Here is a 16,273-nt window from a genome sequence, read left to right on the forward strand (position 1 = left end):
ATGCTGTTGCATCAAAAGCCAACCACTGCCTAATTTGGAGCCCACCCAAAATTCAGCTTTTTTTGGCTTTCTAAAACATCAGGTGCCTAGAGAGAGATACAACCTTATATGGGTCAGAGGCAACTTCAGTGATGGCCCCAAATTATGTTTTTGCCTCATGCACACTCCTCCAGTCAGAATGAAACAGAGCCAAAAGTTGTAATTCATGAGTAGGTTTGCCAGCCTATGGAATTCCTAAGTCTTCTCTGAGGTGGAAGCTGATATGTACAAAATGTTTCACCTGAAATGTAAAGAAAGAAATAAAAAAGCCAAGTACCCATGAGAAAATCACTGCACAAATCCCTTCTGTTTTAATTCACAGCCACAGGAGCGGACCACGTGTCTTCCTTTTGGATCACCAATACATATTAGTTTCAAAGGGAATGTGCTTTTATTAAAAATTAATATAGGTTTTATTAATCTGACTTTTGATGTACATATTGATTTTCAGAACTGAAAATTGGTCATTTCTCAGTTCTGCTCTAGTGTAAAAAAAATCCCCCCAATCCTGCACCTCCTCTCCAAATGGATCAATGTCCGAATTCTTCCGAGTGATTTTGTTTTTATTGCTGGTAATTGAAATAACATCAAACCTTAACTTTAAAATATTGCTTCAGCTCAGTGTCAGGTTTTCAAATCTCTCCTGCAGACCATCATTCCTTCCACCAGCAGAGCCACGGCATTTCCCATATTCAGATCTGGGTCCATAACTGCACGTGGCAAAGTGAGTCAGCAGGAACCATGTACTTGCATATAATGCTCCATGCAGGCAGCACAACACAAGAATTTTAGTCTCACATTATGTCATTAAAAGAGGTCTTGAAAAAAAAGCTCATAAAGAATAAGACCAAAATGGTCATAATACTTATTTTTCATTTTAATACCTTTCTATGCAAACTAATTGTTACGCAGCTGTGCTCAAAGATGAAATTTGGTTCACTCCTATTGTTAGAGATGGCTGCAGCAAGAGTGGCAGGATCCCAGCCTGAAACAAATCACACATTTTCTGACAATGGATGTTTTATTCGTGAAATTGCATTATCTGCATAGTACAAAACATTTTTCTGCTAAAGCATGAGGAAACAAGAAGGATGGAGTAGAGGGATCTGCTGTTTCTACAGGAGAAATTCCAAGCAAAATAGTGGGAGAGTATTAAAAAAAAAAAGTAAAAAAAACTGGTGTTTTTTTCATTTCAATCCAGTAGTGGAAATTGATTAATGAAGCCCGTGTGCAGCTGGTACAAAGGGCCAAATCTTCGGCTAACATTAAATAGCAAGCTTCTACTTTTGAAAACCAGAAAGAGGAAGGGGACATAAAGCTAAAAAACAAACAGGCATATTTGATCATTTAGTGGTGAATAGATCAGGCACTCCTCAGTTGCAGGGTTTTATTTTTGTGCATTGTGTCAATGATTGGAAACCATATGTTTTAAGACCAGCTTCAATAGTATCAGTAGCTACAGTCCTGCTCTCAGATTACTTTTTACTGCCTGCCTAATTTTGAGCTTTAATAGCTAACATGCACTTTGTTTATCAGTTACAAATGTTCTGAATGTTGATGAAACAGGCTAAACAACACATATTGGCTTATCATCAGTACCAAAGACTGAGATAAAATGTGTTTAATGTTGTGGCCTGTGACTTTGCAAACAAGGAGTTCTCAGAAATAAGAATAATAATCTCAGAATTAATGGCTCTGGTTCTGAATGGGAGATGTTAGCATTCAGATCCTGACACAGCTCTTGCTATCCACAGAAGAATCCATCCTACAAGGAGCAGAGTGTTTTGGCTCCAAAAGTGCAACCAAGTATAGCACAGTTAAGTCCCTCGGATGGCACAGTCCCATATGAAATGCTCTACTGCATATGGGGGCAGTCTGGTGGTATTCAAATTAAATATATTTAAAGTTTTTCCAGAATCAGACCCTTGGTATCTTGCGGGCCTGAGCACTAATACATGAAATAGGTCATTTTTACATAATTCTGTTTAACTGTACAGCAAAGAAATTTAAAATAGTCTCTAGATTGTGTTATTTATCCTCGAATTACTTGAGGACAGAGTACCTCTCCTCTGTTTTTAAAATATTGCATAAATTAACAATGTTCTAACAATAACAGCAGCAGCAATTCGGGGTGTTTACCAGAGAGAAAGCAACCATTAGCCCTGAGAATGAAATTTCACTGCAATCCACAAAATAATGTGTTAGGAAATACCATGGTTGCCAACTTTCGCAATTTTGTTGAAAGTCTTCTAAAATGTGAGGGTGGGGGTGTTTGGGGTTTGTTTTTGTTTTTTTTCCCCACAAAGCCTGAGCTCTGGCATCATGTAAAAACATGAAAATGTGAGAATCTCAGTTTTAATTTTAGAAGACAACTAAGTTACTCAGCATTGTGGTTGCAAAGAGAAATTGAAAACATGAGCCCAAGGGCCAGAGAACAATTAGGAAGAGCCCGAAATGCATTACTTTTAAATTCTTACACTTTGTAAAGTGAATTCTGACTTGGAGTGTTTCTGTGCTCAGGGTTAATCATATTCAGTAGCCCAATGAATCCTCTGTATCCTTTTTGAGGACTTCTCACCTTGGTTTGTGACAGAGGGTGACATCACATCTTAACTGTCAGGGAGGATGCTGAAGTTCAATACTGGCTCATTTCTCATTTTTAAAAACAGAACCAGTTGTTTGTACTGATGTAGATTTCTTCATTTTGACAATGAAGTCAACAGCAGAAAGTGGTAATATTTCCTCAAGGGAAATACACTTTCCATTGTAAGTAAAATTTGGGATCTAGCTCTTCACCTACTCCTCAGAGAGGCTGAGGTGTGGCTCTCCCACCCTCTGGATCCCAGGGTCTGGCAGAAGACAGCTCCCTGTGAGCCCTAAGGACAGGGTATGGGCTGACTGCTCAGGTGCCCAAGGAGAACCATTATCTCTTAAATCTGTGCAGGACACTGGCGCCCAGCCCAATGATTAGGAGCATTTCCATTTGGTGAATATGTGGAGCTTTCTGCACCGTTTCCATTTAGTCTTTTAGTTTATGATATGTGGGAATAAGTGCAGAGTAACAAGGCAAGCAAATCCCCTTCCAAACCTGCCTTGGTTTTTGACCAAAAAAAAATTCCACTGCTCTGAGAAATCCCTGGCATTATATGGCTGAGGATGCCCCAGCTTGATGAAACAGAGATTTTTGTCAAGCCAACTGCTAGGACTGGCTCCTTTCCTCTCATCTTGCAGCCTTTACTCCATGCAGCTGTCTGACCCAGGCACCCCAACCCACAGTCTCATCGATGGGGCAGAAGCCATATTACTCCCTTGCCTTTCTAAATGGCTTTTAAGATCTACAGGTACTTTCCTGGATACTAACAACGATGAAAATACTTTAAATTCCTAATTGAAAAAAATATCCTTTATTGTCCTCTTTGCCCCTTTTCCCACTGTGCCTTTATTACTTTTCTAAATATTGCATACAAGGTTTTCGGTAAATAAGAAGGATACTGGAGTAGACAAATAATGTTTACTCACCAGCTCAAGAAAGGTGTTTCTGGCACTGATTCACAACTTACTCACAACTTACAAAAATTACTTATGCTGAAAGGGACAAGGAGTGTCTTTTTGTGTGTGGGGTGCTGAACAAACAATAAGGTCCTGGTCCCTGCCTGGCTTGCTGTGGCATTACCACAAACAATACTAATTCTTAAATACCTGCCTGACTTCAAGCACTTAGGTAAATAATTGTATTGATTGTTGTAGGCCTATTCACATGCATAAAACTAAGCATATATTCAAATATGTTGTGAAATCAGGGGTCGGGAGAATTTTGCAAGCAAGGCATTTTTAGATATGAATTTACTTGTTAAAACCAGCTTCAAAAGGAGCTAATGTGGCAATCAGGCATTTGGGCACGGCAGGGGCAGGAAGGAAAAGATTTATTTTCAAGATGGATCCAAGGACTTTCTTGTACTTCAGAGACTCCTCACCAGAACCACAATTACAGGTGAGAAAGGCAGCAGGGAAGTCCCCCCCAACCACTGATTGCTCAGAATTTAATGTGAGAGTAGCATAAACTCAGAACTGCAGATAATCCATGGGGAAATCAGGGGATTAGTGCCGAGAACTGATGGGGAATAACAACTGAAAGACCTTTGGTTTTTCTAGGCTGGCGGGAGGTAGTTCATGCTAGGAAGCCTGCCAGCTCCAAACTGATGCTGGGAGCTTTGTCTCCTTTGGATTGTAGGAACACACTTTGCAGTCAAACTGATCTGAGAGATTTTGATAGTAAAAACAGCTGTCTCATTGCAATGATGTTTTTGTTCCATTGTCAAAATTTTGAGTTAAATCCATGAGTGGGCTGCAGCTTGTTCAAACCCTGAACTCAACACCCTTTGTGCTCCTTTGGCTTTTCCACTGCGGTTCATGGGATATCTCCTTCCTGAGGAAAGGGCTAGGTGTAATAAAAGCCGTCAGGACAAGGAATTGCAGGTCTCCTCCGATGCCTCCCCAGTGCTGGAGAAACAGAATTGGAGAGCTGCGGTCTGTCCCAGACTGGTGAGAAGGGGGAATAAGGAGGAAGAGCAGGGTGTGGAAATGAAACACTCCAATGCTGCTGTGGCCAGGCTGCATCCTGAGTGAGCAGGTACGCCGGTGGAAAGGGGAAGCTGTGTGGTACCTGAGCGAGGACGAGGCCAGCATGGGCCAGGGGAAGCTGTTTGTGGGGTACACAGCACGAGGGGATTCAGGGAGGGTGCACACGGTGGGATGTTCCAGCCCCATCTTCCCAGCATAAACTGTCTGAAGGTGCCTCTTGCCCCTCTCTTGGATGTGCAAACAGAGGAGGTCCCTGATTGAGGCGTCCTGCACATCAGGCAGGAGCACGAGGGGCACATGCCAGACTGCCTCTGGTTTTGCGCTGACATGGGAGATAGGACAGCACCTCTGTACGGCCACAAAACCATTGTCTCCCTTGAGGTGATGGGAACAGAGGTCAGGCTTTCGCCCTCTGGGGAGCCAGGAGCTGCGTGATGCTCTGCGAGTGCAGAAGAGTGGCTTGTGCGAGTGATGCTGTTTCTGCGGGACCTATGGCTCTGTGGCACTGTGTGTGTAAGACAAACCAGATGTCAACAAAAGCCCTTCCTTTTAAATTTATATTTTAAAATTGTCACTAGAGATCTGTAATACAAGGACTGTAGTGAAAACAGACGCTACAGACAAGGTGGTATTCACATGGTATTCAAAGGTCCAAGTTCTACACGACGAATTTCTTTCAAGGACTTGCAGCTCGATGAACGCTGATAGCACCAACATAAAACCGTAGCTACGGGCGGGAGCAAGCGCGGCCAGCGCGTACCTGCCGCCGGTGAGAGCGCTGCCCGGCTCCTGCGCGGGAGCGGCGGCTCCGCGCTCCCTGCGGCCCGGGGGGCGCGGGCAGCTCCGTGGCAATAGCGGGGGGCTGCCGGGCGGCCCCGGGAGCCGCGGGAGGCTCCTCCTCCACCCCGGCACCGCGGGCAGCGCAGCGCTGCGGGCGCCGGGACGCGCCGCGGCCCCACGCGTGCGGTAGGTGCGCCCCGACGGCGGCGGCCCGGGGGCAGCCCCGCGGCGCTGCGAGGGGCCGGCGGCCCCGGGGTCGGGCTGCCGCGGGGGGCGGAGGGCCGGCTGTGCTGGGCGAGCAACAGGTCAGAAGAACGGAGGGAAAACCCCCCGCGCCGTCCCGCGGTGCGGCCGTGGCGCTGCGCCCCGCGCAGCCCGCGGGCGGCTCCGGCGGGAGGCGCGGCGGGGAGGGGGCGGGTGGGCGCGCCCGGGGCGCAGCGCGGGGCGCGGAGCCGCCGCCCCGCTCCGCTCCGCTCCCTTCCGCGGGCATGCGCGCCTGCCTCGCACATGCTCACTGCGCCCGCGGCGGGCGCGCACACTCCGCAGCGCCGCGGCTCCGCGCTGCACCGCCGGTGAGTGGGGCAGGGGTTCTCCGCGCCCGCGGAGGGGCCGGCGGGTGCGGGCTGCCCGGTGGGGCTCTGCCCGCCCGCGGCCGCGCCGAGGTGCGAGAGCGCTCCGCGGGTGCGGGGCGGGGGGCGCGGAGCCCCGGAGCCCGTCGGGGGTCGGCTCTGGAGGAGCGCGGGCGCGGAGCGGCTCCGGGGCAGCGCGGCGGCGGGGGGTCCTGCGTGCGGAGTTGCTACGGAGAATTAGCAGAGGGAGTTAATTGTTGCGCAGCGTGCGGTTCGATTTTACCGTCAAGCGAGCCCCGCTTATTAATTATTTTAAAAGCTGAAGCGCGCCTTTAAATAAAATGAGCCACTGCGCTTTCCCGCGGCTGCTTCTATGAGGAAAACTTGTGTGTGATTTATGCAGTTTAAGTAAACTTTTCTGAGTGTTAAACTGTGCTTGAGCCCACTGAATGGCCTCTAAAGGAAATAATTCATGGTGTACAGCTACTGTTGTTCAGACATTTCCAATAATGATATATTCTGTTGTAGAACGTTGTGATTACTAAAATACACGTAGTGAACCAATAAACAGTTTATTGGTCTATATCAAATATTAACGGAAATTTTGTTCAGCGCAGTATGAAATTCACGCATCCCTGAGCGCCGTTAAAGGCAGTGGCAGGAATGGTTTATTGTTTAGTCTGTCTTGTGGGCTTTATTAATTTACTGAGAATTTCTTATCTCTGCAGTGCCATCCGTGGAAGGGTCCCTCCCCTTCCCCATTGAAAAAGCATGTCTAAATTTCCTTATGCTAGTCCACATCTGTGTGTATTAGGGCAATCTGGTCCACAAAAGATGGCATACATTTAAACTAGTTGTTCTCTGTCTACACTAGTGCTTCTGAGATAGTTTCATATATTTAGCATTGCATTGTTTTGTTACTTGTTGCTTCAGACAGGATAAATTCTTTCTCATCATCCTTTTTTACGCGGAGAAACTTTCTATTCCTTAATAAAGCTGAATTTTTATTTCTACTTTGAAATTGAAGGCATCGTGTGGCCTCCGATGTAACACATGCAGGTAGGAAAGACTTGCAGTACAAATGCCTTGAAATTAATCAGTACTCTCAGCTTTGGAGACATTCCAGAAACTTTTTAAGCATATTTTGAAAATTCACTTGAAATGGTGCAGCAGCTGATAATTTGACTTAATTATTCTAACTTAAAACCCTTAATTTAGAAAGTATTTAACTAAATGTATGGTGTAAAATTGAGTTGTGAAGTTACGGAGTCAAATTGTCAACGTAATTTTTGTGCCTCTTCTACTCACCCACTAGCAGGTCAAAACATTTGGCTAAATAACAAGTGGTGTATGCTTTTGGTTTACACTCATCGATTTGTTTTGCTTTGCTTTGTTTAGCCCACTCCCCTCAGCTCATTTTCTTTTAAAATAGTACATGGAGACTCGATTCCCATGACTCGCTAATCTTATCGCCATTATTTGGTTGAAATTTTTGAAACGGGTTCCTGTTTCAAATACCTCACAACCCTGGCAGTCTTAGGTTCCATTAGAAAAGCTTCATTAGGGAGGAATAAAAATGTTGTTGATAACTCCCCCACCAACAATAAGCCCCATATTCAACTCCACGGTGTGTGCGGAGATGCCTTGAATTATAAGAAGGAATTAAACTCAGGTATTCACACAAAGAACTTGATCTCACAATATCACTTAAAGAGTCTCATGTGTCGCTTTGTTGTTGTGTGTAGCTGGTTTATGTGCTTTTTTTTTTAATCCTAAAAATTTTGCTATTAATCCTGCAAATATTAGTTGCATGTTCAACTTCAAGCCTGCGAGGCATCGCGCTGAAGTCTGCGTGGCTGTATTTGTGTGTCAGTGTGTGTATGTACACACTGCTGACAAAGAAAACAATTAAAGACATTAGTAATTTTCTGCTGTCTTCCCAACTGTTATTTATGATGTGTAATAGTACAACAGCTATTCTGAAATCAGCTATAATTCTCTTCAGTAAGATTTGTTCCTTCTGTGCCAAATTTTGCAGTAACCAGATGGTCTTAAGGTGTCTTCAGCCGGAGAACAAGCATGAACAGTGCTGAAGACTAATTATTCCTTGCAGTAAATTCCTTCTGCAATAAATTCACAGGTTGTTAGACCTAATCTGTGGAAATGATTGTTAAGATTACTTATGCAGTGAAAAATGCTTTTACAAATCTGTGAAAACAAGCAGGAGTTCTTAGAATGCTAAGAAAATATTTTTGGGTTAATTTTGCCTGGCTGGAGTAACTTTTATTCGGGACAAACTGTTAAATGAAGTTGCAAATTCAAATCCTTTTCATAAGCCGTGGAACACTGCAGTTTTAATATGGAGAATTGAAATAAATCCTGTAAGTGGAGGGGTCATTTGGTAGACCAAGGAGGGAAATCTCATACTGCTGTTTCCAGTGTATAGTTGGTTGCCCTGTACCTGTGTATTTTTCACAGCAGTGGCAATATAAATTTGATTAGTGCATGGTAGAGGCTCCTGGATTAACATTCAATTTCCTTTCATTAAATTTCACGTTGTACTGCACAGAACAGAAAAATCGTTGGGAACAAAAAATATATTCAGAGTTATAAACAGTGGTATATACTAAAGTAAAGCCATTCAGGTTTAAATACGCCCTTCTTTTTTGGTGGCTTAATTTAGTAAGGAATACAAGATTTAATTTTTTTTATTTTAGTATATGCCTACAAGAAAAAAAGAGTAAGTACTCAAACCTCTTGGCATTTTGCTCACTTTGATATGATATAAATAGGGAGAACTTGTCAAATCTCTTTCCTTTTCTGCTGGAAAGCCAGAAAGACCATCATGGTTGGGACTGTTTGTAAGAGATCCCATCAGAAAACAATTGTTTCATGGCAGTCAAATTCTTAAAACAATACTTCATCTTTATTTGCAGATCTTAACTCAAGTAATGATGTTTAACAAACACCTTGTTTTAATCAGGTGAGGATAAGCCCTTCAATTAGGATGGAAGTAATTGCTCCTCTTGGTTGGGTCAGTTGGGGCCTGGAGGTGCTGCCATTTGCAGGTAGATTTGGTGCTACCCAAGGTTTTAAGCAGGAGAGAGGAGAAAGCGGGAATAAAGATTTAGCACTCGTGCGAAATATTTTTTATTGCAGCATTCAAAGCCCGATCCAGCTCCCTTCTTTGTCAGGCTGTTCAGTTGCTCTTGATTTACTGCTGCAAGAGGTGTGAGAGGAAAATTGGATCCAAAATAATGTTCACTGCAGAGATGGTTCCAGCAAGCGTGTCACAGAGTGAATATTTAATTTAAAATAGTCAAACCTCTTTTCACTCAGTCTTTCTGCTTGTGCTTTAATTATGTATTTTAATTATTTCAAAGATGTGTAAAATGAGATGAGAAAGATTACATGGGCATAATCCTTCCCATTTAAAATTATTTGTCTGCAGCTGCTTAAGTCCTGGCATTAGGAGTCACACATAAACATGTTTATTTAACATCAGCGTTATCTGTTAGATTGTACATGGTTCATTAACATGGAGAGAATACTTTTTGTTTAATAGTGTGTGGGAGCTGCCAGAGGTCAGAAGAGGTTGTTTGCCTGAAGTCGAGATGGCATCTTGGCTTTGCTCTCATTCTGTTTGTCACCTCTGCTGTGTCCGGAAAATGCTTCATTAGTGCCGTGCTGAGGTATTTTCCCTGGTGTTTAGGTACAGAGGCTCTGTGGAAAGCCAGAAGTCTGCTGCAGGGTTGCGGTGAGGTTTATGGGGAATTTCAAGGAAGGTTTGTTGTAATTTGTGGAGGATTGTTTTAGTTGGGGTTCGATTAGAAAAAGCGGCTTGGAAAGGATGGAGCAGGAAGGAAGAGAGGAGCCAGGGACATTGTTGTGGTGCCCAGAGTGCCTGGCTGTAATGGAGGTATTTTACAGAATCGGGGAGATGGGGAGGTCTGATGGCTTGGGAACTGAGAGTGTTTTGTGTGCCACTGAATAACGTTTTGTTGTGTGGTGTGGCTGGGTCAGAGCTGGACTCAGGACAGCTGCACCTGGTGGTGATGCTGAGCTGAGCTGCGAGAGGTGGCACCTCATCTGCAGGGGCAGCGCAGGACGGGGCCCTTCTCTCTCCACAGAGCTTGTGGGGTATTCTCCGCTCTTCCTACTGCTGATTAGGAACATGCTTGGACATACCAAACTGTATCAGGGACTACAGAAATATAGAAGTACCCATGGCTTCAAGTTTGAAAAGGTTACTTAAAATATTTTAGTATGACTTCTGTATACAAGCTAATAGCCATGCACTGCACACAGTATTGGGAGAGAGATGTGCACACCCATCTCTATGCACAATTTTAATTTTCATTTCATCTTCTTGAAAATGTTTCTGAATGTTTCTTACAAGTCAGTGAATTTCTCCAGCCTGATTTGAATGGTGGGTGCTCTTTGGGCTTTTTGTGCCTTGGAGGGAGAAGATAATTTAAATTTCCATTAGAAAAAGGTAGAAAATTGCCGCCTTTGATTTTTATCAAGCAAGGATCTCTGGTAGATAATAACCAAAAGGCATTGAATAAAATGAGCATTATTGTAGAATTCAAAGTGCTGTGCAAGATGCAATGGGACTGAAGCATACCGCAAATGTGCAGTTTTTAAAAAGCACAACAGTAAAAATAGAAGGGCTTAAAAAAAATAAGCTGAACTACTGTGTTGATTATAAGTTGTAGCTGAATCACTCTTAAGGCCTGGACATTGTTTTTAAAAAGCCAGCAAAACATCTATTTCTAAAAAAATAGTAAGTTCCCTCAGAAGGGGAGAGAGAGAGAACAAAAATAAGTGTTATCTTGGAGGAGGGAATGTCTGGGGTAGGGTTTTTTTCTTTGAATTATTTTCAACAAGTACTTACTCTGTTCTGTATTTTTAAGAAATTATGTGGACAGCAATTTTGTTGCTTTACCAAGGCAGTGAAAACACCAAGAATCCTTTTTATAATTTGGAAAGAATGTCAAAAGAATGAAGTAGTTAAACCTAACTGTATTAGATCATACGCCTTAAATGCATAAATAAGCATAGCTGCAATCACAGAAACCAATGTTAAAACCACCAGGAAAACTCACCCACAAACCGTAATGACTTAAAGGGAATGACCTCAGCCATTGTGAAATCTGTGCCTCTTTGTTGACTGACATTTATTTGGTAGAAGCAGGGTGCTTGTTTTGTTGGGGTGTGGGATTTTGTTATTTGCAAGACTGCTGGGGTTCTTTTGTTGTTGTTGCTGCCAAGTTTGAATACAAAGAGTAAAAATGGGCTCGAGGCTGTGAGAGCCTGGATATGAATTGGGCCTTAGCAATTTGAAAAGCAGGTGAAGGGTTTGTTATTGATGCACAGAGATTGGTAGAACTGAAGTTTGTTGTTCAGATGTTAGAAACTTCCTGATGATAGCCCACTTCTAACTTATTCCCAGCTGGTTTCCCCTTAAGGAAGTGAAGGTTTAAAGTATTTGGTTACAAACCTGAGATTTCTTCACGTCCATGTCTTTGTGTGAGTGCTGCATGAAATGCTGGTGTCATTCATCTCCCCTCTGCTTTTCGGAGAGGAATTTGATGCATGGTAGAACCTCAACTTGCCTTTGCTGCAGCACCTCTTAATAATTCAGGAAAATGGAAGTCTTGAGTTACTTTAACTACAGTAGACTTCTTTGGGAATGTTTTTACATAAACCAGCATTACAGACTTCAAGCTCGACCAGAGCCATGTCCCTCTGCAAACAGGGTTTTTCTCTGCTGCCTGCTCCTGGCTGTGGGCTCCTACTTTTATGGGTTGCAGTAATCAAAGAAGTTCCAGATTTAATTGCCCCTTCTTAGATGTGCAGAAGGGTTTGAGAAAATGGGTAAGTTCATACTGTTGGCTTGAACACCTAACTCTAGACGTTCAGTCTTGTCGTGCAGAAATTCTCATTTGCCATCCCTGCTTTTGAGAAGGAAAGCAGCCCAGCTAAATAAAAAAATCCTAAATAAAGAAACTTATTTAATACTAGTCCGCCCAGATAGTAACTGGTCAACCCACAGAGAGCTGATGCCTCTGTCTATGCTGGTAAGGGCAGACTTCACAGAGAAACTCACCCAGAGCAGGACAGCCAGGTACTTCCAAAAAAGGGGGATGTGGGGAATGTTTCTTAAACTTAGCAAATGCCTTAAAAACTGGAAATACCTCTAGGATTACTCAGGCACCCACAAGAAACAGTGAGGGGAAAGTGGGGCAGGCATCTGAAATGTTTTTGGTTTTTAAATAGGTTGAGTAAGCAAAGCAGTCTGGGGGCCACAGTTATTTACAACTTTGTGCACCACCCAGAGAGACTCATCAGCTGTCTTAAAGACAAGTTCTGCATCTATTGCAAATCATGTCTTTTGATGGCATATTTGATTTGGCTGTTTGCTGTGTAATTGTCCTACAGCTACTTGGAAATAACTTTGATCAGTTTTGAATATAGATCTGTATCACTAGTTTTGATTCCCCTTGCGACTGCTCTTCAGTGCTCAGTTACCATCCTTAGAGTTTAATTGCAACTATTTGACAATTCTTTGATTCTAAGGTCAAAATGTATTTACAAAATACTTTACTCTCAGTAAATGTTGACCATGTGTACTTCGTTTTTGTAAACTATGTAAATTTATTATTTTTCCCCACTACTGTGGCTGAAACAAGACAAAATCTTGTCTAAAATTGAGCAATACTTTTTATTCGAAAAAGAGGTTTTTCCACCCTTTAACAAACTAAAAAGCACAATTTTTTTCTGAAACATGCCACTTTTTTAAGTAAAACATGAATGTTATTTTCATTGTATCCAAATTTTCTTTTTTTTTGTTTGTTTGGTTTTTTTTGTTGGCTGGACTTTATTTTTGAATTTATAAACCCATGGATTTTGCTAGCTTACATTTGGTAAGTGCTGTGTTGATACTACTCCACTGAGATAGAGTTAGAAGTAAGTCAGCCTTAATGCTTGTAGCAAAATACATAAATTTTCTCGTTCCTTGTGTTCAACTATGCATAAATGTATTAGATACAGTCGTGCTCTCACTACAAGTTCACAATCATTATACTCAAATAAGGGTTGGACCCTTATTGAGTGGGAGCAGTTTTAAACCTTCTGTACTTGTTTCAAAAGTGCATATTTAAACTTTTTTTTTTTAATCCCATCGTAACTGCTGCTGATGCAAGTCCAGCTGACTTCTTCAGTGCCTGAGCCTTGCAAAATGGGAGTGGGAATCAACATCTTTCTGTGCTGTCCATGCTCAAAGGCCTATTTGCAAATCAGCAAAGGTTTCCAGCAGCAGTTAAAAAGCTGAATTGGGTGAGAAGGTCCCTGAGAGGGAGGTACCACAGCCCTTTTGGTACCAGTGGTTGTTGTTTGCTGCACCAAAACTTTGCAGTGATACGACTCAGTCCTTGGGATCACATCTCCTCTGACCTGGTACTCCTAAGTGTGTTGGTGGAGTTAGGTGTGCAGCAGGAAAACAAGGCAGACACCATTTTTCATTTTATTTATTGAAATAAAATTATGAGATCCTTACTCTGTTTAGTCTTGGTGGAGCCTGTTGGGTAAATACCTACATTAGAGGAATCCTGTTTTTAATAAAATTCATTTCTCTCTGAATAAGAGGCAAGCTGAGGTCTCTGACCAGAAATACATAATCATTCAGCAGTGCTGTAAATGTGTGTAACCCTGTACAAGGCAATATAAGATTATTTCTGTATAACCACTTTCACAGACTTTTGCTGTCTTTCCCTCTTCAATGTCTCTTCACCTGAAAACTCTTGAGTTGTGGTTTGAAGGAAGGAGTATTCTGCCTATTATGTATGATTTCATTTTGTTTGTTTGGCAACCATCCTTCCTGTTCACTGCAGCAGATGAATATAATTTGGGGAAGAGAAATAGATGGGGAGGGGAACTGAGGAAGCCAAGTGAGTCTTCTGTAAAATATTTGAGATGCAGCAAAACTTCTGGGCTAGATTAGTTTTGAAACACCACTTATGCCCCCCTGCAAATTAGGGGTCAGGTGTGGAGGCAAATGCTTGATTTCTAATTGAATGTAATAAAGGATGCTGCTGCTAAAAGTCAGATGCATTGATGTTGGAGCTTGTTGCTTTTCTTCTTAAAGCCACGGGCTTCTCCTTCCCCAGCCCCCCTGCCACAGATCAGGATTATTTAATCACAACAGTGGTTTAACCATGTCTGTGGTGGAGCAGGATGGTTGCTTAACGATGCACAGAAGCATTGTGCCCTGGTTTAGGACAGGAAGTGGAAAATGAATATTGTTTTGAACTTGAACTTTATGAGCAGACAGAAAGTAATTATTGGAGGTGGAACTCCCCTGGGAGAAGCAGGGGAGCGATGCACTGCACTTGTAGGAAACACTATGGGATCTTAAATATCTAGTAGTATTTAACGCTTTGGTTTTACATTTCTGCTTTTTAATTGATCTTCTGCTCTCTCTTTTCGTGGCAAATGGAGGAAGAAACTATTGGATGTAGACTTAGTGTGCTGTATTCATTGATAGACGCACTCCTGCCCTCCCTTTGCTGCTGGGGCAGGACTCTTAAACTTCAGTCTTGGTGTTACTTTCAGTTGTAAAATGAACTCTTTTGCTGCTGGGTTACTTAATGGAGCTATTATAATTTGGAAAATTAACTTAATTGATGATTAAGAGCACATAAATGTATGTGAAGCCATTTAATCAGAAGCTGTAAGCCACTTGTGTAGTATTTAGCTTTAATTCTAAACTAGAAATTTACCTGTCTTATAAGTAGAAAACCCCACTGAAATGACACAAAATTTGCATGGTTGTAAAGTTAACATTTTGAGTATCAACATTTACTACTAAAATATTACTGCTTTCTAGAAAAAGGAAAATGGTAGATCTCTGCTTTCACTGAATATTTTGCCTGTGGCTTCAGAGAGCTACCTAAGTGTTTTTAGGCTTTTTTTTCCCCCTCTGTTTTGGCTGCTACTTTACAAGTTCTTCAACAAAGAATAGTGAGTGCAATATTTCTCCTTTTCTTACAGACTGTGTGGGATCTTCTGGAGATTTTTAAAATACTGCTCCTTAGTAGATAGTTAAACAAAGAAGGGAAAATATTTTTCTGCTAATTTCTACCTATGGTAGGTACATGGGTTTTCTTCTCAGAAAGGAATAATTCCATATTTAAAGTATGACAGTGAAATCGCATTAATTTTCAAAGTATAATTAGATACATACTGTTTATGATAAAGTCTCCCTGACCAAGTTCACAGGACTATTTTAATGGTGATGAAGTTTTAGAGGCAGAAAAATTAAGTCACTTTAAAAGAAAATTGTGGGATGATTTATTGTAGTAGAGTAGGTGAAATTCCTCTAGAGATTTTAATATCTTCCACCTGGTATAGAAATGAAAAGAAAATATTCTTTAGCTGGTGACTAATTTGTCACTAATACCCAGGGGTTCCTTCATTACAATACAGAGATGTCAGTTTTAAGAGAAACGTACAGTGAAAAAACCAAGTGCAACTTCCCGTTGGAGACAGTTAGAAAAAAGGAGGAAAATAAAGGTCTGGAAAGCAGCTGAAGTCGTGTGAAGGAAGGCTCTAAAGCTATCAATCAGGACAAAATGCTCAGGGAAGGATTTTACCTGCAGGCTTCAGTGGAATTCATTAGAACATGTTGAGGAGGAAAGTCACTCGATAGGACTCCAGAGGAGGAGCTCTGACACGCAGCAGTACCCAGGCTGACGCTCAGTTCTCCCCCGAACTGCACGTACTGCGTCCTGGTGATTGTTGGAGGAGGAACTGGATTGTAAAAAAGAAAGCCACACTCTGCTTACTGATGGCTTTTGTACAGTGTTAAATGAATTTAATCCAAGAGTTGGATGAAAAAGCTGCTAGAGAATATCTGCCGCTCGAACCTTCCAGCGGAGATCACGGTGTTTCTGCCACATCAGTGTCTTGACAAGTCATTTTTCCCAACAGAAAGTTATTCCAGTGTTCAGAGACTGGTGTGGTGTCCTCACTTTGCCTTTTGCTGCAGTAACAAAAGTTTAACTCTGCTCTTGTCCTTCCAGTACTTCCATTTCCAACACCTTGGTGTGATGGGGGGAGCAGGAGCCATCGCAGTCCAGAGGAGAGTGAAGCAAGGATTTCAGTCTCTCTCCTTTGAGAAACAAGCTGCTGACCCTGCAGCAGCAGCACTCCTGCTTCTTGAGGGCTTTCTGGTTTACTCTTCCCCTACGTTTAGTACAACCCAAAAATTTGCTCAGGAGGAGCGTTTGCAGTAGATGTCT

General features: G+C 42.4%; 1 protein-coding gene across 6 annotated transcripts in view; it reads left to right on the forward strand.

Moving 5' to 3' along the window:
• The first annotated feature begins 4,608 nt into the window (after positions 1–4,608).
• Positions 4,609–16,273, forward strand: part of EYA2 (EYA transcriptional coactivator and phosphatase 2) — an 88,025-nt gene continuing 76,360 nt past the window's right edge. For 4 of the 6 annotated variants that reach the window (XM_069033926.1, XM_069033930.1, XM_069033927.1 and 1 more), the window contains exon 1: positions 5,902–5,972. In XM_069033926.1, coding sequence (XP_068890027.1) covers positions 5,908–5,972 — 65 coding nt within the window. In that variant the 5' untranslated portion in view covers positions 5,902–5,907. Of the gene's footprint in view, positions 4,670–5,639; positions 5,706–5,901; positions 5,973–16,273 lie in introns of those variants that run through there. The other 2 variants (XM_069033929.1, XM_069033928.1) reach the window with 2 other exon arrangements.

The sequence above is a fragment of the Aphelocoma coerulescens genome, chromosome 20 (assembly GCF_041296385.1).
Source record: "Aphelocoma coerulescens isolate FSJ_1873_10779 chromosome 20, UR_Acoe_1.0, whole genome shotgun sequence".
Lineage (NCBI taxonomy): Eukaryota > Metazoa > Chordata > Aves > Passeriformes > Corvidae > Aphelocoma > Aphelocoma coerulescens.